The 27,396-nt window shown below is 40.9% G+C and overlaps 2 protein-coding genes across 2 annotated transcripts in view; both read left to right on the top strand.

Annotated features, from left to right (window-relative positions):
- Positions 1–52: 52 nt before the first annotated feature.
- INTS2 (integrator complex subunit 2) lies at positions 53–17,803 on the top strand. Its single transcript, XM_009946088.2, has 24 exons — positions 53–345; positions 845–983; positions 1,637–1,739; positions 1,982–2,095; positions 2,760–2,890; positions 2,988–3,161; positions 3,701–3,927; positions 4,744–4,869; positions 5,442–5,513; positions 5,609–5,723; positions 6,371–6,439; positions 6,871–7,005; positions 7,492–7,668; positions 8,386–8,494; positions 9,484–9,588; positions 10,051–10,215; positions 10,404–10,605; positions 11,150–11,275; positions 12,824–13,013; positions 13,948–14,190; positions 14,908–15,015; positions 15,265–15,370; positions 15,549–15,725; positions 16,547–17,803. Exons 1-24 carry the CDS (start codon positions 53–55, stop codon positions 16,714–16,716), a joined length of 3,576 nt encoding a protein of 1,191 aa, XP_009944390.2. The 3' UTR covers positions 16,717–17,803.
- Positions 17,804–20,208: 2,405 nt separating this feature from the next.
- The window catches only part of BRIP1 (BRCA1 interacting DNA helicase 1), a 116,762-nt gene continuing 109,574 nt past the window's right edge, over positions 20,209–27,396 (top strand). Inside the window, exons 1-5 of the mRNA XM_086475255.1 lie at positions 20,209–20,301; positions 21,121–21,232; positions 21,713–21,907; positions 22,212–22,348; positions 23,227–23,361. Coding sequence (XP_086331381.1) covers positions 20,209–20,301; positions 21,121–21,232; positions 21,713–21,907; positions 22,212–22,348; positions 23,227–23,361 — 672 coding nt within the window. The remainder of the gene's footprint in view (positions 20,302–21,120; positions 21,233–21,712; positions 21,908–22,211; positions 22,349–23,226; positions 23,362–27,396) is intronic.

Here is a 27,396-nt window from a genome sequence, read left to right as displayed (position 1 = left end):
CGCCGTGCGCCGGAAGCGGCGGGGAGCAGCGGCCGTGGAGGGGGTCGCCGCCATGGCGGAGTGCTCCGGCCTGCAGTTCGTCAGCCCTTACGCCTTCGAGGCGATGCAGAAGGTGGACGTGGTGCGGCTGGCGGCGCTGAGCGACCCCGAGCTGCGGCTGCTGCTGCCCTGCCTGGTGCGCATGGCCCTCTGCGCCCCCGCCGACCAGAGCCAGAGCTGGGCGCAGGACAAGAAGCTCATCCTGAGGCTCCTCTCGGGCGTGGAGGCCGTCAACTCCATCGTGGCCTTGCTGTCCGTGGACTTCCATGCCCTGGAGCAGGACGCCAGCAAAGAGCAGCAGCTCCGGTAACGGCGTCTTCGGGGCGGGAGGGGAGCCGCGCTGTGGCCTTTCCAGCTGTTTTATCCGTGCTGCTGGGAAGCGCCGGCCTGAGCCTCCGCCCCCGGTCACGTCCCGTAATAAGCTCTTAGGAAAACCCCGCGTTTTGGCAGAGCTGGGTCTGTTCGTCTCTCTCGGGGGGGGGGTCTGTTCCTCCCCGCGCCTCACGGTGGCTGAGGGTGCGGGATGCCCTTGCGGGGAGCGGGCGGAGGCGGCCGGCAGGGCTTGGAGGGCAGGGACGGGTCGGGTGGCTGCGCCTTCACCGCTGCTGGCTGTGCTGCCGGGGAATAGGGGCCCCTGGAATTTTGGTAGTCTCCTGCGTTAGATTTCGGTATGTACTACAGTTAGAACAGTCCTTTCTGACTGTGGCACGTAGAAAGAATCCCTGCAGAATTTCTGCTTTCCTTTAGCTGATAGCGTTTTTGTGTTTGCAGAAGCATTTAATAGTTGGCTTTAATTGTCTGTTAGGCACAAACTGGGAGGAGGCAGCGGAGAAAGCATCCTGGTGTCGCAGCTGCAGCATGGGCTGACGCTGGAATTTGAACACAGCGATTCACCTCGGCGGCTTCGACTTGTGCTCAGCGAATTGCTGGCAATTATGAATAAGGTAAACTATCCTGTCTAGATGCTGCGAATTTTGTCAGCGAAAACATGTTCTGGGCAGGTTCGTGTGCTGTCTGGCTCTGGTGCCGCTGTTGTGTGCGGGTGCTTCCCCAGGACTGAAAGTCTCCTTCTGGTTGAGCAGTGGCTTATGCACCCGGCTTCCTAGAGGAAGTCTTTCTTCCTCAAAACCAGTGAGGGTGATCTTGGCTAATCCATAGATTCTGTATATTCTGTAGTTCTGGCATACTCAAATGTTGGTTTTTGATGCGCTGGTGCCAAAATCGTATTTGAAAATGAAATCACGACTTTTCTACATCTGGTTCTTTCCTCCTAGTGCAGTATGATATTAGCTGCCATATTTTTCTTACTCCCCCCCCAGCATTTTATTTTCCTTGTGTAAGCTTAGCGTGTTTTTAGGCTTCTCAGTGAGCTAATTTTCTTTCTTCTGGAAAGAAGCAACAATACCAGCCACATTGAAGTATTTCTACTAGTAAATATTTCTTAATCTAAACACCTTTCTTGCCTGTTCTGTGTTTATAGTTGTACTTTTTGGACTGTTTTTAATGTTTTCAATCTGCTGAATTTAAAGCCATAAAATACCGATTAGACAAATGGCTTCATAAAACCTGTTCAGTGATGATCAATAATGTCTTGTAGGTGTCAGAATCAAATGGTGAGTTTTTTCTGAAATCTTCTGAGCTCTTCGAAAGTCCTGTTTATCTGGAGGAGGCGGCAGATGTTCTCTGCATTTTGCAAGCAGGTGTAGTATTCTGTATTTATAGTGTTTTCTATCTTCTTACAAATGTTAAAAAAAACCCACTTTCGGAGCCGTTGTGACTGATGTAAGGTTAATGTAGGCCGTCTGGCTCTTTGAAAGAGGGATAGATCACAGATGGATTATCCTTTCATTGATTTGAGCATGTTATTTGAATGTATATTAAAAGCAAGGTTTTGCTTGTTTCACAGTGAAACTTTGTGACTGAAAACCCTCTTTTTATCCAGAGCTGCCGTCACTGTTGCCGATAGTTGATGTGGCTGAGGCTCTGTTGCACGTTAAAAATGGAGCCTGGTTCCTCTGCCTTCTGGTGGCCAATGTTCCCGATAGCTTCAACGAGGGTGAGTTACAGTTTCTTCTTGTCCAGCTTACTTTTTGTAAAGGTTTGGAGTGATTCCTGGCAACAGCTAAACCACGTGTCGTACGCATTTGAATTGAAGAGCATTTTGCTTATGAAATACGGTTCGAATGCAGTGATACCTGGAGGTGCTGGTGGGCTCCTGTTCTCCTCACGTTTTTTTGCAGCCTACTTGTAGACTTACCGTGTACGTGTTGCAGCTTTTCCTCTGTCGGTCACCATTACAGAGGCTGACTCGGGCAGTGAAGGGCTACCAACCTGGTCTAGCCTTGCTGTTAGTTCTTGTCCCTTAGACTGAGACATACTGTGAAGTGAAAAATATGTCTGGACAGTGCCTGTTATCATCCCTTACCTTGCAGTAAGATTTCAGTCTCCAGGGCTGCTAGATGCACAGGTACATTAGACTATCTGTAGTAACTGGGTGATGCATAAGTCCGTAATGACCCTGTAGTTTCTCTGAGGAGAAAGACCATTTCCTTGTTGTGCTTATACAGTGGAGTTCAGGAGTTCTTGCCCGGATAAAATTTGTCTGGCCCAGCTGATAGATCATAGTGAGCTGAACAAACAGCTTGACTTTGTGTGTTTATGCATATGGGGCTTTCCGTGGGAAAAGGCAGGTTTACTTACACCTCCTGTTGGGTATTTAGTCTGTAGAGGTTTGATTAAGAACGGTGAACGACAAGATGAGGAAAGCGTTGGAGGCCGTCGGAGAACAGAAGCGCTTCGCCACCTGTGTAAAATGAACCCTTCCCAAGCCCTGCGGGTCCGAGGCATGGTGGTAAGTCTGTCGTTAGCCTCTCATGAGAATCATAATTGCGAGCCTTATTGGAGCTTTAAAAACAACAGTGATGATTGAGCCTGAGCATTTTATCTAGGTGGAAGAGTGTCACTTACCAGGTCTTGGTGTGGCTTTGACCTTGGATCACACCAAAAATGAATCTTCAGATGATGGAGTGAGTGACCTGGTGTGTTTTGTGAGTGGTTTGCTACTTGGAACAAATGCAAAGGTTCGAACTTGGTTTGGAACTTTTATCCGAAATGGCCAACAGGTATGAAAATGTTTTTAGTATTCTGCTTTTAAAAAAAATACTCTGATAGGTTGCTGTAACTCTGCTCGATGTGGGCACCCATACTTGCCTGAATGCCTGTAAGTCTTGTTCCTTGTCTTTGAGCAACCTTTACGAGGCAACCTCTTCTTATGGGACCATCAGGTCTATAAATAGTGTCCCTGAGGGCGGTTATTTGGTTGTTCCTCTGAGAGATTTTTAGGCATGGAAACCAGGAGACTGTAAGTTCATAATGTTTACCTGATAAATATGTTCATCCTCAGTGTTTGCAGTAGGAAGTTGTGTCTGGACTTCCTTGATTAGTTGAGTTAGTTAAAGCTTGTGTTTTGGTATAATAAGCTGTTCTAATGCGATCGTGTGTTGCCTGTTGCCCTGGTGCTGAAAATGGTATTTTAAAAAAAAAATCCTCTCCCTGCCCCTGGTTCTTTGTTTTCCTTGATGTCATCATTATGGATGACGGGATCATTGTTTGATGGGATGAATTTTACATTGTTGTTCTCATCTTTTAACCTCTTACACAGAGAAAAAGAGATAATATCAGTTCGGTGCTTTGGCAAATGAGGAGGCAGCTGCTCCTGGAGCTCATGGGAATCCTTCCCACGGTTCGCAGCACACACATTGTTGAAGAAGCAGATGTTGATATGGAGCCAAACGTGTCTGTGTATTCAGGACTGAAGGAAGAGCATGTCGTGAAAGCCAGCGCATTGTTACGTCTCTATTGCGCTTTGATGGGAATTGCTGGGCTGAAGTAATGAATGTTTTAATGCTCTGTGGGTTTTTTATTCACTGCCCGTCCATTTAAACAGAGGTTGAGAGCTTTGGGCACTTGGAACATGAGCTGTCTCTTAATGCCATTGTGTCCTTGGAACAGCCTTGGCAGGGCTCACCGATTTTAGGGACCCTCCTCACATGCTGAGGGCTGGAGTTGCCAGTTGATGGAAGTTTCTTTATCTTTATAGTGCAGGGGGTAAATGTTCTGTAACGCTGCAGTCTGTGGAGACAGGTCCCATTCTTTACTTTCCGGTACTGTTCTCAGCAGAAAAGTTTTTTCATTCTAATGGTAAAGATCCATTTATCAACTTTGCTAATTTTTAAAATCTAAAATAACGCAAGAAATGCAGTGCTGTCTTTAATGCTGCAAAATCAGCTCAGCTGCCTGGTTCAGAGAAGCCTAGGCCTGAGTGGCTGGAGCAGTGCGTAGAAGAGAAAGCAGCTGAAAGCTCTGGCAACATCCACTACGTGCATTTAGAATTTCTGTTCCTCTGCTTTTACTTTTGAGCGAGTGCTAATGTAGCATCTGCAGGCATTGTTAGTTTTAAGTATTTTGTGCTAATGGGCAAGGTTATATTCCGAAGTTTTCTCACTGCTGTTATCTCTTAACAGAGATTTTTATGTCTTTAAGTTCAAAGAGAATTGTCAGTTAACCTTGATATTTATTGATGGCAACTCGAGAAACAGATTAAGTAACAGAGAAAATTTAATCTTTAGCTGTTGTGATGAGATTGGAAATCTCTTCACTTTTGAATTAGCAGCGTGGGTTTTGTTCTTCTTCTGTCCTATCCAGGCCAACCGATGAAGAAGCTGAGCAGCTACTGCAGCTGATGACCAGCCGGCCGCCCGCAACTCCAGCTGGTGTTCGCTTTGTATCGCTTTCCTTTTGTATGCTTCTGGCCTTCTCCACCCTGGTCAGGTACCTCTCAGGGCATGAGGAGCTTTGTAAAGATGTTACTGTTTTAGCATCGTTAAGGCAGTGACCTCCCCAGAGCTGCACAGTTTTTCTCTCCTAATTCTTTATTATACAAGTCTTCGTATGTTGGTTGAAGGGATTTGTCTCGCGCCATGGTGCGTGCATTGCTGCTCCGCTCTGCTTTCCCTCTTGTTTATCGCAAATCTCTTGAGAGGGGAACAACAGCCTTAGCTTTGGAGTGGTTTTTGCAGGCTAAAGTAGGCCTTGTTAGCTCGCTTTTCCGTAGAACAAGTTTATGGCTGAATTCTTTAGAGACCCTGTTCAGAAGAGTAGCCACAGAGGTACTTAATGGGTGTAGCTTTCTGCTGTGTGCATTCAAGACAGGGAATTGCCTGACAATTGGACTGAAGTTTGTGCTAAATGTCAGTACTTATCAGCTGTTTGATGCTAAAGTGGAAGTGACAAGAAGTCTCCTGGTGTAAGATTCCTCAAATACTGGCTTTTCTGCTAGTAATTGTTAGTAAAACTGGTGGTAGTTCCTGAGAGAAGAATCTTCTATGGATTTTCTTTTGCAGCACCCCAGAACAGGAGCAACTCATGGTAATGTGGCTTAGCTGGATGATAAAGGAAGAAGCTTACTTTGAAAGGTGAGAGCAGGCTTCTTTTGTTTTCAGTAGTTCCAGTAATCTTACATTTACTTACGTCCTCTTGGGAATTAACTCTTCCTCTTTGTTATCGTTAGCATTTCTGGTGTGTCTGCTTCTTTTGGAGAGATGCTTCTCTTGGTAGCCATGTATTTCCATAGTAATCAGCTCAGTGCTATCATTGATTTGGTCTGCTCCACCCTGGGAATGAAGGTAAGTCCTAAACTGCTTCCAGCACGTACATTTCTCTATTAAAATTAACTTTTTACTGTATATTTATACTCTTGTATTTACTTTATTTTTGATATAAAGAACTTTGGGTTTGCTAATATACTTAAAGCAAGTGTAAAGTGAAGAAATGGGTAACTAAATTAGTTTCTCTAGAAAAACATTAAACTATGGAATGTTAGGATATAAGTATCTTCAAAAAGTGCTGACTTGTTGAATAATTATTTGCAAGAAATGGAACGTTTTTGAAGACTAATTGAAGTAGTTTCCAAACTGAGCTGCAAACTTTTTATTTTAAATAGTTTAAAGAAATATCTATATATGTAATAATTAATTTCTGAAAATTACCAAGGGAGTCTCGCCTTCAGTTTACTGTTGTAAAACAGCATCTCATCCAACGTAAAAGCTAGGTAGGTAGTTTTTAGGGTAAGGAAGACATGGAGTGATGAACTTGTGACATTTGAAAATATTTTTGGTTTACATTTGAAGTATAGATGTGAATGTTTTCCTGTTATCCCAGGGAAGACAGGTTTAAAAAGGTTTAAAGTCAACAGTTTATAAAATAAAGTTGCAGTACTTAAAAATAACAAAGCTGGAACTTAAAATTACAGGTACTTTCTTCTTTTTTTCAGATTGTTATTAAGCCCAGCTCACTCAGCAGAATGAAGACAATCTTCACACAAGAGATTTTCACTGAACAGGTATTTTAAGCCAAAGTATTTTTATTATTCTTTATTTCCTTACTTCTGTAACCGCTTCAGTTTGACTTGCAAGAAGAATCCAAGCCTTGCTGGTACCGGCTTGGCTCTTTTGTTTTGTACTCTGATCTGGTGATGCTTTTTGAACACTCGGCTCAGCTTTTTTGAATAATGGGGAAGCAAAGGAGGAAAGTGACCCGCTGTGACATTAGTTTTTGCAGTAACAGGGAATTGTTCACAAATGTAGTACGTGTGCTGCAGTTTTACACATACTGTATTAAACGGCATAAAAATGTCCCTCGGCTTCCAAACAACCAAAAATAAGTAAATGCCAGGAAGAGCGTAGCTGTGTGATTTTGTCACCTTGCGCTTATGTGTTGTGATAAGTTGAATATTTCTGGTATTTTTCTTGTTAATTATAACTTTTCCCTTAGGTTGTTACAGCCCATGCAGTCCGGGTGCCTGTTACAGGCAGTCTCAGTGCCAACATTACTGGGTTTTTACCCATTCACTGCATTTACCAGCTTTTAAAAAGTCGATCATTCACCAAACACAAAGTATCCATTAAGGTACAACCTTCATTTTATTTCTGTTCATGATTTTGAATGTTGATTAGGTTTTGCAGGCTGGTTTTTTGGTTGAATTGTAGGAACAGAATGCTTGATGAATCTTACAGCCTATTACCATGTAATTTAAGAAGGCGTTATTAAGTTATTAATTAGTGTATTAAGTTAGGCTACCCAGTTTTAGCGCTGTAATCCGGTGACCACAACTTAGTGAAGTTAATAAGAAAGTTATCTCTCTCCCCCTGTCTGTGCTTAATAAAATCATAGTCAGAATGCTATTTGCAGCCAGGACAAGTTTTGTTGGTGAGTCTGTGCAGAGCAGGGGCTGGGATGCACAGTTCATGACCAGGCCCAACTCAGAACTGGTATTACCCTTTCCAAACTCTAAACCTCACTCAGGTACATTTTTTTGTAACTAGTTAAAAGGGGATGTACTTGCAGACCAAAAGAATTGCCCTTCAGCTTTTGTAATGGCCTGTTTTTTTCTAGGACTGGATCTATCGGCAGCTCTGTGAAACCACCACTCCGCTCCATCCTCAGTTGCTTCCTCTTATTGATGTCTACATTAACTCTATTCTTACTCCTGCATCTAAGTCCAACCCAGAGGCCACAAATCAGCCTGTCACGGAGCAGGAGATACTGAATGTTTTTCAAGGACTCTCTGGGGTAAATGATTTGTTTGCTTCTTTCAGGTACTTTAATGTGAACATGTGGGTCAGTATTTTATATATATGCTTGATGCAGATTCTGTAAGTTGCCTCACTTCTTGTCTTTAATGCCTGCATAGTAACCTCACCCCTGCTACAGTGGTGGTCCCGTGTTTTGAAGTGGATCTTGTTAGTGCTACTCAGATTTTTAGGAGGATTGCTATTTGTCCCTATTTTGTCCTTTTCCTTGGGAACTCACCAGCTCACGCTGTTAAAAATGCAAAGCAAAGCACCTCATGGATTGAAAAGTGGAGATGTTTATGTAGGATTTGGGTAATTTTTGTACTGACTTGATCTTGTGGGATAAAAATACTGTTTAACTGAAGCACTGTAGCTGTTCTTGAAAGAAGCATTTTCATTTTGATAGAGGTCTGAGAATGGTCACTTGGACAGCTGTAGAATGAGTGGCAAACATTGATTTGTGTTGGAATCCTGGGACTACTCCTTACTAGTGTCCCAGCATATCAAAAATACATTTGTGTTTGAAGCTTATTTAAATAAAAAGAAGAAGGAAAAAAAAAAGTTCCCTCCAACTTTCAGCTTGGACCTCAGTCGGCTTGTTATTTTTATACAAGGCTTACTGCCTTATCTTTCTTCATATTTGCAGGTAAATCCAAATTTTTGTTCTCAAGAATCAGGAATGCAACATGACCTTTGTATGTGGTTTTATGTACAGGGAGAAAATACTCGTCTTACTCAACGATACAGCATCACAACACAATTGCTTGTCCTCTACTATGTCCTGTCGTACGAAGAAGCACTTCTGGCAAACACAAAGATACTAGGTACATGTGAGAGCATCGGTGGAAAACAGGTTAACTGAGAATTAAGTGCAAAGGGAGGAATTCCTACCATCACCACAATTCACCTTGCTGTCAGTCAAGCACAGCACAGAAAGTTTAGATTCTTGGAATACAGCATTGCTGTGGACATTCAGGACATACAGTTTCTGCTAAAACTCAGTAGTGGAGTAATTTGTTTTCCAGATTAAAAAAGGTCCAAGCTGTCCAAAAAGCTACCAGAAATGTTTATGACCATCTAATTAAATACAAGAACAATTAACAAAGAATTATTTCATATCTTTTTTATTCCTATGTCATCAGACTTGCAGAGACGTTTCTTTGGGTTGGCAGTTTTATAGCTGGCAATACTGAACGATCCCTTTTTACCTTTGAAATTGGGACATTAAATCCATTCTGAAAGAACGTTGTGTAGTTTATTGACGGAGTTTAATTTCAGTGAAAATATAATGTTTATATCCGGTGGATGTTTCCACCTGCCCCTTTTAGGGTGCAAACTTCAGCATTCATCAGTGCTGTTTTCTTCATGCTGTTCAAGAAAGTCTGAAATACTGTGAAATCAATTACTGTTCTTCCTGCATTTGTAACTTCCACCTAGCTACAGGGTGTGGTGTGTGCCGTGTGCCAACAGTTTGAATTCCATGTACCAACTGGTAACCATGCTTTGACTAAAGAAAGTGCAGATTTGAGCTATGATCTCAAAATCAGTTGGACTTGATCAAAGATGGTGTGGAGATCTTGTGAACAAATCTGAATGCCAGGAAAATCTAAATGGAAATGTTCACAGAAACGGTTTCCTGAAGAGCTTAATTTAATACCGTAACAGCAGTGAACTGTGTTATTTGGGATTTTCTCTATTTTACCTGGACGATATACAGACAAGTGCTTTACATTTTCTTTATTGATTCAGTTGGGGAAATAATTTTTTCCAACTGTAACAGTTACATGTGGTTTCTTGTCCTGTTTCCTTATAGCTGCCATGCAGAAAAAACCCAAGTCTTACTCTTCAGCATTGATGGATCAGATTCCAATCAAGTACCTCATCCGTCAGGCACAAGGACTGCAGCAGGAACTGGGAGGTATAGCTGTGTGTGAAGTCTGACGTGCATGAAGAAGGAAGGCTGAGCGTGTTTCCATTTCTGTGGCTCTTTTCTGGTTCACAGTGTGCCTTCCTTTCTCTTTCTTTTAAAATCTGTCTGTAGTAACTAGTGGGATTACAGGTATGTTTGAAGAGTAATAGTGAATGTTTGAGGAAGGCAGTTCTTTCTGGAGTAGGTCTTACCTACCTAGGGTCGGTTTTGGAGTAGGGATTGCATGGGAATTTTTAATTATTCCAGACTGAGGTTTAGAGTTACTATAGGGTCCTCCCACCTTTCCAATAACTTTTCCTTTCAGGCTATATCCGGCTATAAACATGCAAGCTCCTGAACTTCTTGGCAGTGATTCAGTTAAGGTCTGTTGTTGAAATGATAGGCACAAGTGTCAGGTGGAAGATGCAGCTGCTCCAATCTCAGATGTGTACTTTCTTAATACCCCTAAAGGCTTGCATTCTGCACTGCTGCGCCTGCTCGCCACTAACTACCCACACCTCTGCATTGTGGAAGACTGGATCTGCGAGGAACAGATCACAGGCACCGATGCCTTACTGAGGAGGATGCTTCTTACAAACATGGCAAAGAATCACTCTCCCAAACAGCTCCAAGAAGGTAAATAACTTCGTTTGAAGTAAGCAGTGTTCTTTCCAAATTTGTTGGAATGTGGTGGATTTGGAAGCCTGTAGCCTTTTAATTCCTTTGATCGTTCTGTATTTGTGTAATGAAAATGTCCTGCTGCCAAGTCAGAAAACATGTCAGAAGTCTGGTTTTACCAAGATCCCGTTGTCTTTATTTTACAGCATTTTCCCTGCTGCCTGGAAATCATACCCAGCTGATGCAGATCTTAGAACATTTAACACTTCTCTCAGCTGGCGAATTGATCCCGTATGCAGAAGTATTGACATCAAACATGAATCGCTTGCTGAATGCTGGAGTCCCTCGGAGGGTTCTTCAGACTGTCAATAAACTTTGGATGGTTCTTAACACGGTGATGCCGAGAAGGTAGGTTCGAAGTGCTCTTTAGTTGTGGTTGCAGATAGATGGAATGCCACTTTCTGTTTCAAAAATAATGACGCTCTGTCTTTGGGAAATTGGAGGTTGTGACTGAACAGAATGTGTTGGAGTTGCATTCCTTTGTGCTTTGTTGAAATTTTTAACCTTTGCATTTAAAAGGAAAGTAGTTCTTGTTCTCAGGGGAAAGGAAGTCACCAGTTTACTTAAATTATAGGAGTATGGTTTTGTAGTGTACATTGTTTATGATGAATTACTGATGAAACACAAACTCACTCTGGTAGGAACATGCCTTTTCTGAGGAATTGGATGCTCTGTTGCAGCAAAAACACTTTTGGTTGCTGTAATTCCGGTGAATGTCAGTTAACTATATCTTGGTTAACTTCAAGGGCTGCAAATGATGTGTGGGGTTTTGGCTCCTTGATAGGCCTGGAAGAATAAAGCTGACTGAGATAAGTGAGTGTGCAGGTGCTTGTGATCTTTATTCTCCTACAGATTATCTCATTAAAAAATCATAAAAATAATCTCATTTTAGGTTGTGGGTGATGACTGTTAATGCTCTGCAGCCTTCAGTAAAAGTAGTCCGACAGCAGAAATACACTCAGAATGATCTGATGATCGATCCTTTGATTGTACTGAGATGTGATCAGAGAGTTCATAGGTAAGCAGCTCCCTCCTGTAGCTTTTTATGCTCTGTGGTGCTTACATTGATGCTTAGTGAATGCTAAACATAAAGCTGTCTCGTAGACAGTTTCTAAAAGCAGCCGGTACTTGAAAACATACTTTCAAATTAATCGTGTGAGCTTGTAAGTTCCATCTTTTTTGTATTAAGCTTGTTGGTCTGAGGACTGAGCGAGCTGCGCATGCTGTTTCAGCCTATCCTGCTGTCCAGCTGAGCGTCCTGTTGGACAACCTTACACCCAGTTCTGTTTTGGAAACTTTGGGATTTGTACATAGGTCATCCATTTTAGATTTGTGTGTGAATTTATTCTAAATAGACATTGCAGCATGCTTAAAATGGCTGCTGCCACATGGTGGTGGTTGAGTTGCACCTGTAATATCCTTCCACCTCACACTGTCTTTTGCCATCCCTCATGGGCCCGTGGGTATTCCTTCTTTTTGGGTGGCAGTTTCTGCCAGTGGATGCTTGATGGATGTGACAAAGGTAGATTTGCTTAATTTCCCAAGGAAGTCTTTTAGTAGTACTTAGACATTAGCTCCTCTAGATGTCAGTGATGACAGAGGAGGATGTATAATGCTGCTTTATGGCTCTGATGCAGAAGAATAAGGTGAGAATTTTAAGTCGTGAAAATGGTCATAACTGAAAGCAAGGGACCAGCTTTTAAAGAGAACATGAAAGAATGCAAACAGTAAGCCAGAATTTGTATTGTAACTTTGCCTTTTCATAGTAATGAAGAAAGTTGCATCTATTAATCTAAAAAGATACAGTTAATCAATTTATATGTGCTTTAGCCCCTGGCTTTGTTCCTTGTATATTGTTTTTCACGTTTTCTGTCAGTTGTGGTTTATTTTTCCCCCTTTTTATTATCCTTTTTTTTCGTAATAAATGGCTAATAGTCAACTTGATTTGTTCTTCATGTTCTTCTTTGTATGCATCTGTCCCCTCTTGCCTTTTAGCAATTGAACTGTGAATCCAATTTTCATTTGAGTTGCTACAGCTCTGCTAGACTTTCTGTTGGTGACATCTTTAATCCCCAACCCGTAGGTGAAATATTTAAATGTATGTTGCTTCACCCTGGATGCAAATTGAAAATCCTACGTTTCTGAAACTGTTAGGGAGATTTATAATGCAATGTGATTTGAAAACTCTCACCTTAGTATTGTGGAAGCAGTTCAGACCTTGTCTGCCTTATTTTTCCCCTTCATTCAAATAATTATTTTTCCTTACTTCATGTGCAGTGCTTTTGGGTTTCCTTTGCCCATGAGAAATTAGTCTCTTCAGCAGTTCCTTGTTTTTATAGAGTGTACGCAGACATGTGTGTGCATGAGAGAAGTAGGACTGAATGGCAGGGCCACAGAAGGGACTGTGACCTTTAGTATTCTGCTGTGTTAGGGAAAACAGCTTTAGCATGAACCAGGCTACAACCAAACGAGCCTCTGAGGAGTGTTTTTAGTTTGTTCATGTTATTACTGTCTTACTGTTCTGCCTACTGTAATGCCTTTGTTTTATCATGTGTTCCCATATCAGGAGTCCTCCTCTGATGGATATAACTTTGCACATGTTGAACGGGTATCTTCTCGCTTCAAAAGCTTACCTCAATTCTCACCTAAAAGAAACAGCAGAGCAGGACATTAGGCCATCCCAAACCAATCCAATGGGTCCAGAGGCCCCAGAAGTTACAAGGGAAGAACTGAAAAATGCATTGCTTGCAGCTCAGGTAAGTGGGAAGAAATGGATATTAAATGATGCCAGGAGAGACAACGATAAAACAGAAATAGGAAATTAAAAAAGAGAGCTTTTTACTTCTTTTTGTACCGACTTCTGTTTCCATGAAAAAGACAACTGCCTCTATTCAGATGGTTAAATATTTTTGGTCTTCTGTTTTCTAGTCTAAAGCGTTGTGTTGGTTAACTGCTGTGATAGTGTTCTCTTCTGTTAGTTAGAAGAGTCCTGCTTACTAGCCCCTTTGCCTTGTTGCTTGTGTTATCCAGAGGCTCTTCCTGTACTTAGATTTGGAACAGTAAAACATGAATAAATGTGGCAGACCTATGCGTGATCACTTGAACTATGTCATTTAAGAGAAGCAGCCAGCATTGTAAAGTGTGAGGCTGAAGAACAGTTAACTCACGTAGCTTGACATTATGGGAATTTTTGAGTAACCCTGTTTCACAGACAGTCTCTTCTTACCTCTGTCTGGAAGAATATATAGTCCCTAATAGAAGATGATTTTTGAGTTAATAGGAAGTTTTATATTTAAATGAGTAGTGTAGTCTCCCCTGAGTACTGTGAATTACATGGCCGTGTGTGTATTATGTCTGATCTAGATGCTTTAAGGGACCACTGGATATTCTGAAACAATACAAGATTCCCTTGAATTTACTCTTTTGATCTGTGGTTATAATTATATGTTGGATTTAAGCTTTTTTTTCTTTGAGTCTTGAATCAGACAAAGTGTTGGCGTTTCTTTTATGTTCTACAGGATTTGTGAGTCTTGAACTGAGTCGTTTTTATTCTAGATAAAAAAGAATCGATAGTTAGAAATTCTAGCCACCTGACAGTCTTACTTTTCTTAAATTGTCATTACTTTGTATTTGATTCTTGGATTTCATTGGGGATTTTTATGCATGTTCTGTTGCTTATTTTCTTCACAGGACAGTGCTGCTGTGCAGATTCTTCTAGAGATCTGCTTACCTACAGAAGAAGAGAAAGCCCAGAGCAGTAGTACCCACAGTTTGCTAAAGAGTGTTCATAGTACCACAGGCCCTACGAGTCCTGAACTAGAAGAAGAAGATAGCTTGCTGTGTAATCTTCGAGAGGTCCAGTGTCTGATCTGCTGCCTCCTGCATCAGATGTATATAGCTGATCCCAACATAGTCAAACTAGTTCATTTCCAGGTCTGCTTTGCACTATTTTAGTTCTTTCGTGGTTTCTCTGGTTAAGAAAGAGCTAAATGAAGTGGTGAAAGGATATTGAATGCTGTTGTTGTGTTCCTCAGAAATTACAATGGCCCACTTTTCTGCTTCCTGTCTTGCCAAATTTGCAGTACCTACATTTCCTCCGTATTTCAGTGCTTGGACTCTGTACTATAGCTGTATACCTTCAAAAAAAGAAGAGGGAAAGATTAGCAAGTTTTTAAAATATAAATGTGTTTTTACTGTGTGTTAAATTGCTCATTGCCAGATGGCAGTCTCTTGAAAAGGAATTAATTTGCCTTGACCTGGAACTGATTAAGTGACTAAAAAAGTCGTAGTGGTGCAGTCGTAAGGAAGCAAGTTGGGGCCTATGGTGAAGTTTGGAACACAGGGGAAGGACACAAGGAAAGGGTTGCTGCAGTCTGGTTTGGTTTGGGGAGTGGAGGGAGGGTTTCTCTGCAAATAATACATTGAGTATGGAGGATAAAGAACTGAGTCAGACCCTGGGTTTGTCACCCAGCCTGCCTCCTGTTGCCTTCGGATACGTGGCCTGTTGCTTATAGTTGTGAACAAAAGAGATTTACAAGTGTATTAGTTTTGAAAAAAGCATTAACGTTCATGTAATTTAAAATCTTAATTGAAGCAGAGTTTTTAAAACACCTTTGACACCTTGACACATCTGTTTTCTTAATCACACAGGGTTATCCATGTGAGCTTCTGGCACTGACGGTGGCGGGGATTCCGTCAATGCACATCTGCCTGGATTTCATACCAGAGCTCATTGCCCAGCCTGAACTTGAAAAACAGGTACTGTACAGTCATCTGGTTTGAGGATCACTGTAAGCAGCTAACCCTGATGAAGTATTGGTTAAGGGGAGAGGTTAAAAGGATCACTGAAAAATGTCCTGTTCTAACTTACCTGGCTTTAATTTTCTTATTGGTAAAATAGAGAATATTTACTAACTTGTAAGTTATGTGAGGAGCTTTGGGTAGAAAGTGTAAAGCAATCTCTAACTTCATTGCTTGTTTCTCTTTCACCTTTCACCTACTTCACAGATTTTTGCCATCCAGTTACTTTCATTTTTGTGTATCCAGTACGCACTACCCAAATCTCTCAGCGTGGCTCGTTTAGCTATCAATGTGATGGGAACCCTGCTCACAGGTCAGCACTGCAGCAACCCCTAAATACGTTGTTTGTAAATTAGAGTTATTTGTCTGGGTTGAATGCAGTTTTGTCTGCATGCCACTGTGTTAATTACGATTGTAAAAGTAACAACAATTCTTGACTGGATTTTTATAATAATGCTTTTTTTACTGAACCATTTCCTTTTTCTTGATAGTTTTAACCCAGTCGAAGCGTTACACTTTTTTTATGCCAACCCTGCCTTGTTTGGTGTCATTCTGTCAAGCCTTTCCTCCTTTGTATGAGGATATTATGTCTCTGCTGATACAAATAGGACAAGTTTGTGCCTCTGATGTTGCTACGCAGACAAGAGACTTCGACCCAATTATTACACGTAAGTAAAGAACCCTGTATGTCAGAAGTAACGTCATGGTCCAGGGAGAAAATTAACGTTAATGTTGCAAAAGTTTGAATGTAGTTGGAATGTGGTGTGACATTTACTGCTGTTGTCTTGTAAGTACAGAAGGAATAGGGATGGGTGGATTTATTGGATTGGAGGAGAGAGTTTGGAGGCTAAAGGGGCTGAAAGTACCCCTTTTATTAAACTTTGTGCTTCCTTCCTTCTGTTTTATTTCCCTGCTTGTATCATGTCAAGATGTATCCCTGCATGCAAGTGTTGTGCATAGAATTTGCTGTCGTAGTGTAAGGATGAAAGACGTGAGGAAAGGCTTTTGAGAACGCAAGGATGTTTCAACCCCTCAACTGGGGCAGAACGGCCATATAAATCTTCCTAATCTGTTGGAAGGGCAAAGTCAAATGAGCTACCTGAAGTCTTACAGATGACATAGCATGGTTGGATAAATACACAGTGATTGTGTGAACACGGATTAACTGTTCAGCTGTTGATCTTGAGCGTGTTCTCGTCTCTCTTTTTGTCGAAGGGCAAATGCTGTGTCCATGTGATACAAGGCTCCCTGGTGCTATCTATGCTAGGATATTTATACTCCACAGAGGAGTCAGACATAGGTAAATGGAAAGGAAATGTTGTGGTGTCTCTAGAAATAATCTGTGGAGTTAAGCCTGGTGCATGAAATAGCGATGGCTCAAATTTGCAATTTCATAGCATACATGTTTGTGGTATGGGTATAATACACAAACTAAAAAAAAAAAATTATTTATTTAGATGTACTTTGCTGCTTTTACTTAATTTTCTAGGTCTCCAGCAACTAAAAGAGAAACCACATGAAGTGTCAGGACTTTGTAAAGATTCATCTAACAAAAGTTGTTCAAGGGACATTGCAAGCATGGACCCCGATGTTCGGTTATGCCAGTGTGTTGAAAATACTATCATTGAAATAATTAACATGAGCGTAAGTGGAGTTTAGGAGGAATGCAAATGAAGTTGTACTGTAGCTAGTCCTGCAGGCTGTGGTGCCTACATTTGGAGAAAGCTGTGAAAGTGGACTGAGGAGCTGGAGCACAAGACATCCATGTTTTTCATTCATTCTATTCAGTTATGGCTGAACAGAAAAGGAATTCTTTAAAGAGGCTTATGTGGCTTCCAGTGAAAACTTTTGAGGCTCTTTGGGTCAGTAAATGATTTACAGTGAAACTGAGCCTGATTTTCAGGCTTTCTTGGTTTCTGAAGTGATATAGCGACACACTCAAAAGGATTTTCTAACACTGAAAAGTGAACACTTAATTTGTTGAGCAAACAGCAAAATGATGGTAAGAAGAATTTGAGATTGAAGCGCTTTGCTTCAGTGAAATGAACTACTGTTCCAGAGCCTTGCAGAGCAAGATGGAATAAGATTCTCCAAGACTTGAAAAAGCGGTGTAAGTGACTTGCACCATCACACTGAGCACCAAGAAAATGCTTTATTTGTGTTTCAAACCGTTGGTCAAAGTTTCAGTTCATGAGATCAGGAACTTCATTTAAAGATCAGCCAGCCTTCATTAAAAGTTTGAAACTGGTCTAAAAAGTTTTTCTAAAACAAAGTGCTGCTACAAAATGAGCTGTATAAATGGGATTTTTAAAGAATATGTCTTTTGAATGCAGCTCAGGTGGTTTTAACATCACTTAATTTAAAAGAGATGAGGAGGATTTCAAGAAATAAGTGCAAATGTGTCTTGTCATCAGGGTAAGATTAAAAAAAGAAATTAGTGTTGAGGGTGACTGTGAGAGAAGCTAGATTTCCCTATCATGAAGGGAATGACAGATTTCAGCCATACCAAAGTGGTTACATGCACCTCAGCAGACAAGAAGGCTGAACCCTATGCGCTTCATGCAGGAAGGTGGTTGTTCTTTCACGTACAAAAGCTGCAGGATTTAGCCTCGACGGGTGTGTTTTATGCCATTGCTGAAGGGGGCGTATGGGTCGATATGTGGGAGTTTCTTGAAGGTTGCATAAGCTGTTATGTGAGGCAGCACGTGCTTTTGCGGCAGAGGAAGAAAACTAAGGTTTGGCTGTTGTGCCAGAATTGAATGTAGTACAACACACTTGAATTGCTAAATTTTTCAATCCAGCACTTACTTTTCTCTGAATTGACAGCATCCAGGGTCCTTAAATAAATATTTTTCAATTAAAACCAGTTTATATTCCAGAAACTAATGGCCTGATTCTTTAGTGGGGCCTTGGGAAAATCTTGCATAGCTTGTCGTCTGCCCGCGTCGGTCAGCGATTTAGGAATTGCCAAACACACTTGGGTTTGTGTTCCAGGATTACCAGCGTGCTGTAACCATCCAATAATGCCATCTGGCTACCAAGTATGTTTTTGCCATCTTGATGTAAAGTATGTAAATAATCTGAATGTATAGTTTTTCCCTCTCTGTCCAAGTGCAGTTTTATATGCTGTAGCGATATTTAAATAAAAAACAACCAGTGTATGACTTAATTTCCAAGGGGGTTGCCTGCATGGATGTTAGTTTTCCCGGTTCGCACCCGTTTAACCCCAGGGAGGCTCCCGGGGCCGCGGAGCCCCCCGGGGTGGCAGAAGGACGCGGGGCAGCCCTCGGGCAAGGCCTTCTCCTGCGGAGCCTGGCCTGTGCGGCAGCATTGAAACTCTTCCGGTTTTTACTTCCCAGTACAGTGTTTTCAGTGCATGATGCTTAAAACAAGCTAAATAATAAAAAGCATTGAAGTATTTTGCAATACAACTCCCAACCACGATAAACGCGTGGTTGCCTAGCAACGAGTACAACCCGGAAGCTAACAAGGTCGTCCGTGATTGGTTCTAGTAGCTCAGAGGTGGAAGGTGGGAGCGGTTCAGTCTGCGGTCTGCTGATTGGCGGCTCAGGGCCCTTTTCCTGTCAGCTGATTGGCGTCGGGGAGGAGGCGGGAAGGACGGACGCTGAGAAGGGCCGCTGGCGCCTGAGGTGATCGGTCGCGCGGCGCCGCTCGTCGCCTCCCGCGGAGCGGAGCGCGGCTGTGAGGGGACCGAGCTCCCGTAGGGCGGGAGAGGAGGGAGGGAGGTGGTTTTCCGGGGGCTCCTGCCTGTTCTGGAGGGTAAAGGAAACGCCCAAGGGCTTCTGTGTAGGCTGGGGCGGGGCGGCGCGCGCAGGAGAATGTCGGAGCTTCTTCAGCGCTCCCTGCCTTCAGCGAGGCAGGAGAATTCTCAGGGCTGGAGCTAGAGTGGGCCAAGGTGGCGTCGGGGCTTCCCTAGGAACGGCCCCGGGCATCCTAGAGGCGCTCCCGGGCGGGACGGAGCAGACCGGGACGAAGGGTCTTTCCGCCTTCCCGGTGTCCCGGACCGTTGCGCCTCCAGCCCCCGTTGGTGTTGAATCCTTCCCAGTGCCCCAACGGGGCCTTGCTTTTTTCTTGGGCAAAGCTGCGTTGGAAGTAGCGCTCAATTAAGCGACTCCTCCCGGAGTGCGCTGGGGAAAAGCCTTTTAATGGGGTGCGGTTACATTTTTGGAAGGCGGGGTAGGATGTAAACTCATGTCAGCACTCTTTTTGCGAGGGTTTCTTTTTCCTGTTGAGAAGCTTGATGATGAAGCAGAATCATGCCGTACATTGGGGTTTTTTTGACGTGTGTGTTTACTCATTAAAAGTCAGATGAGGACATAGGTTGGATTTATCAACAGGGAATCTACCAGTTCAAAATTGCTCTTTCATTTTGTAGATGCTGAAAACCCGTAAGAAATAAAAAAATGACCTTTTTTTAAGCCATCTATGCCTCTTCAGTATTTTTAAATTGACAGTGTCAATATTTTAGGATGATAGTGAAACTGACTTTCTTTTATTATCCAGAGTGACAGAAATACAAGATAATACAGAATAGTAAAGTGAATGACGCCTCGTTTTCCCCTGAATAAGTTCTGTACTGCTAGTGGAAGGAAAACGTTGTTGTAAAACATCCCCTTTCTAAAGTCAGCATCCTGTTTTATTTTCTCATTTTTATAAAATGAACAGTAAAATCTCCTGTTGTCTGCTGTGTCTTTGTAGTTTGCAATGTCTTGGAGTTCAAGCTAATGGACCTGCAGTATTGAAAAACTGGCTACTTTTAGTTATTAAATATCCTAAAATACTCTTCTCCAAGGATTTGGGTTCTTATCCCAACAATATTCAGTCTGACAAATAGAGTCTGAAATTATGTGTGCAGTTCATCATACTTTGATTTAAATTGCTGACGTTACTTGTCAGATGGTGGCAGCTTGCTCTCGTTTGTGACTCCCGGTGTGCAGTATAAATTGCTAAATGCCAGTTCTGGTAATATCTTGAGCTGTGTAGCTCCCTTATCAGGTTAGCAGTTTCTGCTTGTTTTTGTTTGGTGCCATCTGTTGTGTCAGGCTTTGCCTGGTTCTTGGTGTTGACTTGTTAATGCTATTTTTTTTATTGCAGTTATAAACCTGAAGTAAACAGGAGGAAAAAGTGACAATGTCTTCTGATGCGTCAGAATATACTATTGGGGGAGTGAAGATTATGTTCCCTTGCAAGGCTTACCCTTCACAACTTGCCATGATGAATGCTGTAAGCAGAATATCTGTTAACATTTGCTAAAATAATAAGTTATGTTTTCCAATACCTGTCAGCCTTAAGAAAACACATGCTAAATTCAGAGCCTCCAATGTCTTGAGAGTTTCAGTTCTAACAGAACTTACTGTTTTCTGTGCTATAACAATGCTATCTGCCGTGACTAGGGAGTGCTGAAGGACCTTTTGGTTTTGGGAACATTTACACTAACACACAAGTTATGTGTTATGTAATATATATGATTATTTAATTTGATACTATATTGTAATAGAAATTTTATATAATTTTGCAAGTATATAAGGAGGGAATGATTTAGTAAAACATCTGTCTTTTAAACAGAACGTAATACTTCAATAAGTTTTCATTTTTTGGAGAGTTGAATCATTGCGATTTACGTTTAAACATTTTAAAATAGTTTTAACCATTTTTAAACGTTTTTTCTGGGTGGGACAAATGGTTTGGTCGTCTGACCTGTTTTCCAATGTTTGGTTCTGTAAGACTAAAGGAAGCAAGCTCTCCCCAGCAGCTATGGCTGTTAGCGGGCAAGTAGCTCATAAGGGAACCTCTGAGCTTTGCTGTTGAGGTGTGTTCCTCTGGAGAGATACGGCTAAGGCTTGCTGACCCCTTGTTATTCTCAAAGGTGATTGCAGGGGGTGATTTTAGTTTGTGGTGGGTTTTTTTGGTTTTTTTTTTTTTTTTTTACAAGACAGCAGGTGTCCTGATCTATTTTTAGAAGTTATTTCTAGCTTAGCTAAAGACATCCTCTTTGGTTTATTTCTATTAATTTTGGTTTTGTTCTTGTTATTCTCCTTGAAGATTGTTAAAGGCTTAAATAACAGGCAACACTGTTTGTTGGAGAGCCCTACAGGAAGTGGCAAAAGCTTGGCATTGCTCTGTTCTGCGTTATCCTGGCAGCAGTCTCTCTATGGTAAGTTGTCTTGGTGTCTGTTTGCCCAGTTTTTATTGCCAAAGTGTATTATAATGAATTGTTGCTGTTTATCAGCCTTTAAATGTTTGGTTTCAGGAGTCTAACTAGGTCTTTGTCCACCGTTACACATATTGCCCTATCAGCAACGTAAAACAATAATGGCCAGTAATACTAAGCTGGATTTGGCTGTCTGTTATTGTAAGGAAATTATGTGGCGGTCAGAACTTTGAAAGAAAATACTCATGGATTGTAGTTATGCAGATTGAATTGAAAAACAGGGGTATTTTTAATTTCTGCATGTTGTTACATTTCTTTGCGCTTCAGTTCTTCAAAGGGTGATGGTAGCTTGTTCAGACCTTGTAGAGACACAAGGTTTGTAACTGGTGCCTAAACAAAAGCTTTCATCTTAACTGTTTTGAAAATCAAGTTCCCATGTATAGTCTTGAGTTGTTTTTAATGGAAGATGACTGTGTCCTTTAGAGAAATCACTGCTTACATCATCATGCGAAAAGGAAGACAGAAAGCCAGAGACCTCACCACCGTGTGGCTGCACGTGTCATTCCCAATCCAGGAGCAATGAAGCTGCAACAAGTGTGAATGGTGGTGCTTCTTGTTCTTCTAATAATTATGAAAGTGGAAGTTCCATAAAACCTAGAAGCCTGCTAACAAACACAGGTAACTTCATATCTAGGCAACTAAAAATCTCTTCTGGAAGTAAAATACATAGGCAGTGATGTCATGCTTTTTGCTTTCGAGTCAGAGATTTATTTTTTTTTACCATCTTCACAATAGAGTACTACATGATTCTGCCCTGCGTGGAAATCTGTATGGAAATGGTGGCTAATAGGTCTAGAAATGTCGAATGCTATTTCCTACATCATGTGTATTTATAGTAAATTCTACTTTTAAAATGTTGCCCTTATTTAATGCATTCCTAGTAGTCAACCTACATTTTATTTTATTTTATTTTTAATTACAGAATATAAGGAAAATGAAACGCTAGCTTCAAAACTGTCTGCCAAAAAAAGGTCATCTCTCTGTGACAATGAGAATGGTGATTTTCAAGTAGACAGGAAAAGGATTCGCCCTTTAGAAACTGAGCAGCAGGTGAGCAAAGTTTATTGGCAGTAAAATAATCCAGGTGTAGCTCAACAAAGCTGTCAGATACCAGTCAGCATTTCAGAGAAGGGCATAGAGAATAGTTGAGTCATGTCATGGTCATAGTTTAGATTGACAGATTTTTGTTCATACTTATTATTACTTGTTACAAAGGAGTTCATGTTGCACTATGTTGTTCATAATACTATGTCGTAAATTAGATCTCGCATATTTAGACAGCTAATATCCCCCAGATAGATTTATCCCCAGTTGATCTGTAGTATTGTCAGAGGATGAGATTCTAGAGTTGAAAGTTCTCTTGCAAATGTGCATAAGAAACACAACTAATACATTCACAGTATTAGAGTTCTGGTTTGTATCCTGTCAGGTGTAGTTGTCTCTGGCCTCACATGTGGAGGGCAATGTTTCTGTAATGTTTTCATCTGCGTGTCTGTATCCCATGGCTTAGTGCATGTGCTCAGATGTGCACTGAAAATAGCTTTGACATTGCTTCAGAGTATTGCTCAGGTGGTTACTTTTATTTAGTTTTTAGATCAACATGGTTTGAATTTATTTCTTATTTTAGTTTTTGAAGTTTTCTGCTTGTATCTATATAGTATTATAATTTCTGTCAGTTTTGTAACAGTGGGAAATTAAAAAAGAAAAGCTCTGCAATAGATTACAAATTTCTGTTATTGAATATTTAAATTAAAACTTTATCGCTTTTGCCAAGCGTGTGACTTAGATTTGGTTAAACTGTTAACAAACGTTAGTGATGCACAATGTTACTAAAGCAGACTCAGCGGAAACCAATTGAAACCAAATCACTGACCACCAGTGTAAGCACATACTTCCGTCCAGTGTATTGGAACACAATGCTTTTTTTTCCCCACCAGGTTAGAAAACGCCATTGTTTTGCAAAAGGAGTGCAGCTAGTTGATGCCTTAGAAGTTTATCATCAGAGAAAGAATGGAGAGCTGATTGTTCACTCTGAAAAAAGTGTGAAAACCACTACTTTTTCTCCCAAAACAGTAAGTGATATAGTAGTATCTTTTACATCAGGACTGTTAGTTCAAGAGTAATTAAAAAAAAATATTTTACTGTAAAGAGATAATGCATGAAATGCAGCTTGTTAGCATAATTTGAGAAAACACTGTACCTCTGGCTGCGTTACAGCCTAATGTAAAGGTTCCCGAGTATGTAAGTTGCTTTAAAGTAATGTCAGTATCGATAGCGAGAGCTGCGGTGGCTTTTACTCCTCATGGTGCTGTCTAACCAATGTGATTTGCAAAGTGTACATGGTTTCTGTGAAAGTTGTTCTTCTCAGCAGTGTGTTGAACTCTTTCACACCGTGGCTCCCCAATAGCACCGGATCTGGCCCAGCACTTCAGCCTGTAAACTTTCAATATGTGACAGCAATTGTACAGCAGATATAGATCTGCGTGTTATATTCCAATTGATGGTAGACTTACGACATTGTGGAAGAACTTGAAACTAGGACCATGGAAATAAGTGACGTTAGGGTCTGTAGATTTTGTCCAACTTGCCATTCATTGTTTTGCGGTGTATGTAGTAAATGAAAGCCAGCATTTAGTGTTAACGTGTGTGCCTTTTAGGCCTCAAAAAAGTATTATGGAGAAAGCTGGAGCTGATCATTACAATCTATTATAACAAAAACTAAGTAATAAATATTGCACATGATTAAGAAGAAAAAATCCTGTGTGTTACTGTGATAGACATATGTTTTGGGGTTGGCTTTTTTTTTTAAAAATTACCACTTTCCAGAGCAGAAGTATTGCCTAAGAAGTTGAGATGCAAACATGCAGCTGTTTCTGCTGCTTTATGCTAGGCATTTGCTGCATTTCTTGGTGTTTGAATCTTACTGATTTTACATGAAAGTTTGTTGAAGTAAAACCAGTAGAGGAAGAAACCTGTGGCAGTAGAGATGAATGTCAGGTGCCAAATTACGTTAGTGAAGTGGTTCCCACGAATGATTATCAAAGGCTGGCACAGAATAGTTCTTGTCAATATTAAAATGGAGGAGCACACCATGAAATCATGCAATTGTATGTTAGAGACAAATATGAGAAAGGAATAAGGTCTGACCTCAATTTCTTGCTTCAGTACAGAAATCTACTTTCTCTTGTAAAAAAGCAAAGAACGTTCTCCCTTTCCAATATTTTTTTAATGTTGTTTTATGGTAATACCCATCTGTGGGTAATTCAGGTGGTTTTATGCATGTTTGGAAATACGCTTGGTTTCAACAGGCGTTTCAGTTCTCTTTCCACCTCTTCCAACAGGACTTGGCTCTTTGGATGTCCTCAATTAGCCTCTGTTCTAATCAGTGCATGTCTTCACTTCCAGAGCTGTTTTCCAGTGTGCTGTGCCTTTGTAAACAGGGAAGACGCCAAAAGCTTTGGTGTTCCTTTAAGACACTGCGAGCTAAATCTTTTTTTGCCAAAAGTGAATCTGTGTTCTAGGTCATTTGATGGGAAGCAATTTTTATTAGTTTTGGAAAGCTCTGTAGATTTTTTTTTTTTTTTTTTTTTTTTTTTTTTTTAGTAGGACTTGAAATGCTATGTACCACTGAACTTCAATTGGTAGTTTGAAATAGAAAGGCCAGCAGAGTGTGCTGTTGATTTTGAAATACAAAGACCTTCCTCCCTGGCTTTGGTACTTTGGGTGGGTATCTGAAAAACTTGATTTATGACTTCTAGAAATTTCATGCACTGAAGAAAACTGAAAATTTTTAGTATAGATCAACTAACTGTTAAATAATGAAGTACTGAATTATAGTCTGATTTTCTGAGAAAACTGTGTTTTTGTAACAGGAGTTGAGCTGTTGATGCATGTGCTGTAATGTGCTATCCATGGGTCTGAGTCTGCAGATAGGCAGTACAGTGTGCTGTTCAAAGTTTAAACACTATACTGCTTTCTACTTTTTTAGAAAGAGGTAATCTAAGAAGAAATAAAAGTGTTTATTCCTGTTAAAATTTCGTTTTAAGAATGAAGGAATAAGGTATTTTTTCCTGTGATGAACTTTTACTTAAGCGGACTGAGAACTTGTCTGGTATCAAGAAACAACTGCAGAAAGTGAGACTTTATTTATCACTTGTGGGTCTGTGGCTTAACTACATTCAGCTTAAGACATGAGGAACATCACAGTGTAGGCTGTTAGGTATAAAACAGCTTTCCTAGTGTAGCTTATGAGATAAAGTCACCTGAGGTTATGTTCAACACTTATAATGGACCATGTACTTATGATGATACCATAATGCAATAAAAATGTTTTCTTAATCAATGAGATAACTCCACCTTTGTATAAATTGAGTTTTACTGTAGTCACTCCTGTGCTTAAAGCAAATTTAGTTACTTGTCAAGTCCTTTTCATAGCCCAGGAGAGAGAATGGGTTGGTGGTTGTAAGAGCATGAGAGGTGCTGCCTGATGTTGCTGCATCAGAAGAACACCTGCAGATCCAGTGGGTGAGGGTCTTTGGCTCAGGATGACTGCCTGTTCTTAGCTGCCTTCGGTCCGGTGCCTGGGAATCCATTTCTGTCCTTCCGCAGTTAATTCTTGCAAGAGAGGGCTGTTCTAGTGGGAGTTCAGACGAGAAATTATACCCTTAGGGTACTCTCGTGATTACTTCTGTCAAAGCATACGGTCTGAGAAACTGGGGCAGCTGGGTTAAGGAATCCCCATTTATACTAGGAAAAAAAAGTAAACTGTAAATGGAGAGTAGTGTAACAAACACTTGGGGTATCAAAAAACAACTGTGAAAAGAATCTGTCTTAATGTGCTAGCCCATTGCGGTTTGACATATTGCTTACAACCTTCACAATGGAGTTTGAGTGACTTCTGTTACACATTCCAGGAGACTGGCAGCCTGTTACAATCAGGGTCTGGACTCCAGAATAGGCTAATTTACCGCGATGGGATGAAGAAAGTTGTGGATTTGTATTACACGCTCTCACCTGACACCGTATCTGATCCTTTTCCCGCTGATTGACGTTTTGAATGAGCTCTTTGAAGCAAGTTCCAGCTTAATTAAAACGTTTGCTTGGTTAGCAGTGATCTGTGAAAGCCTGTGATAAATATTGAACTGGGTTCACCTGCTGGTTACTGTGAGAGGATAAACAGCTGCTTTGTGTACTTTAATCAAGAGGCTGCAGCAGCAGCAGAATACTGTGCTTTTTGAGAGCTTATAAAGAAAGAGTTGAAAAGCTCTGGTAATGTGACTGCTGATATCTTACTAGATTGTGCTTGTGTGATATTTCACACAAGAGGCATTCACTGCTGTATCATTCAAATGGCTTTGTAACTGGGAAATGTAGATGAAGATATGAAGAACTCCCCTTACCTCTTTGTGTTTCAAAGATCATAGCCTCGGTGTTTGTTTAGCTCTATTTTACACGTAGGACGGGTTGGGGGTCTCGATTATTCCTTTTTTAATCAGACTTCCACGTTTTTGCCATATAAATATTGATGTGATAGGCTGTTTTATCTACCTCCTGACAGAAGTAAAAACAAGCTGGATTATCTTAAGGTCCGTATAGTCTGGTATCTGATCTCTAACAGCATCTGTTACTGAATGTTTCTGATTAAATATGCAGAAAGTAGAGGACTTTTTTTTTTTTTCCCGTCTCCCAAATGAAAATCTCTATTCCCAGATTCAAACATGTGAAAATGGGTTTAGTTCAGAAGCTAGAGGGTATTATGGAATAGTTTTCTGTTGTTTTAATTACTTCTACTTGCCCCCCCCCCCCCCCCCAATTCTTTTGTAAATAAATGGAAACATTTTCTAATTTTATTATAGTTTAACCCATATCTATGTGTTATGAGTCTAAAAATTTGTACCTTACAAGGCAACAGTGCAATGGAAACTGTCACATTGGAGTTAGTCTTTGTTCACCTGGAGAGTATTCACTTTCCTTTTGCTGCAGTACGGGAGATTAACACTACATTAGATTTTGCTATGTGATATCATCAGTAAATTCTTTGTATAGAAAGATAGAATTAAAATAGTTTGGTTTTAATAAAATTAGAGATGACCAAACCATTCTCTAGA

The sequence above is a fragment of the Leptosomus discolor genome, chromosome 18, assembly GCF_034619465.1.
Source record: "Leptosomus discolor isolate bLepDis1 chromosome 18, bLepDis1.hap2, whole genome shotgun sequence".
NCBI classification, from domain to species: domain Eukaryota; kingdom Metazoa; phylum Chordata; class Aves; order Leptosomiformes; family Leptosomidae; genus Leptosomus; species Leptosomus discolor.
Note: the sequence above shows the minus strand (reverse complement) of the source record. Positions and strands in the feature narration are given on the sequence as shown.

What these genes read in the sequence shown, in the direction of transcription:
- INTS2 (XM_009946088.2), top strand. Translation starts at nt 53, where the DNA reads ATGGCGGAGTGCTCCGGCCTGCAGTTCGTCAGCCCTTACGCCTTCGAG. An exon ending in GAAGAAGCTTACTTTGAAAG is followed by an intron (nt 5,514 to 5,608) that starts GTGAGAGCAGGC and finishes TGTTATCGTTAG; the next exon opens with CATTTCTGGTGTGTCTGCTT. An exon ending in TGTGATCAGAGAGTTCATAG is followed by an intron (nt 11,276 to 12,823) that starts GTAAGCAGCTCC and finishes TTCCCATATCAG; the next exon opens with GAGTCCTCCTCTGATGGATA.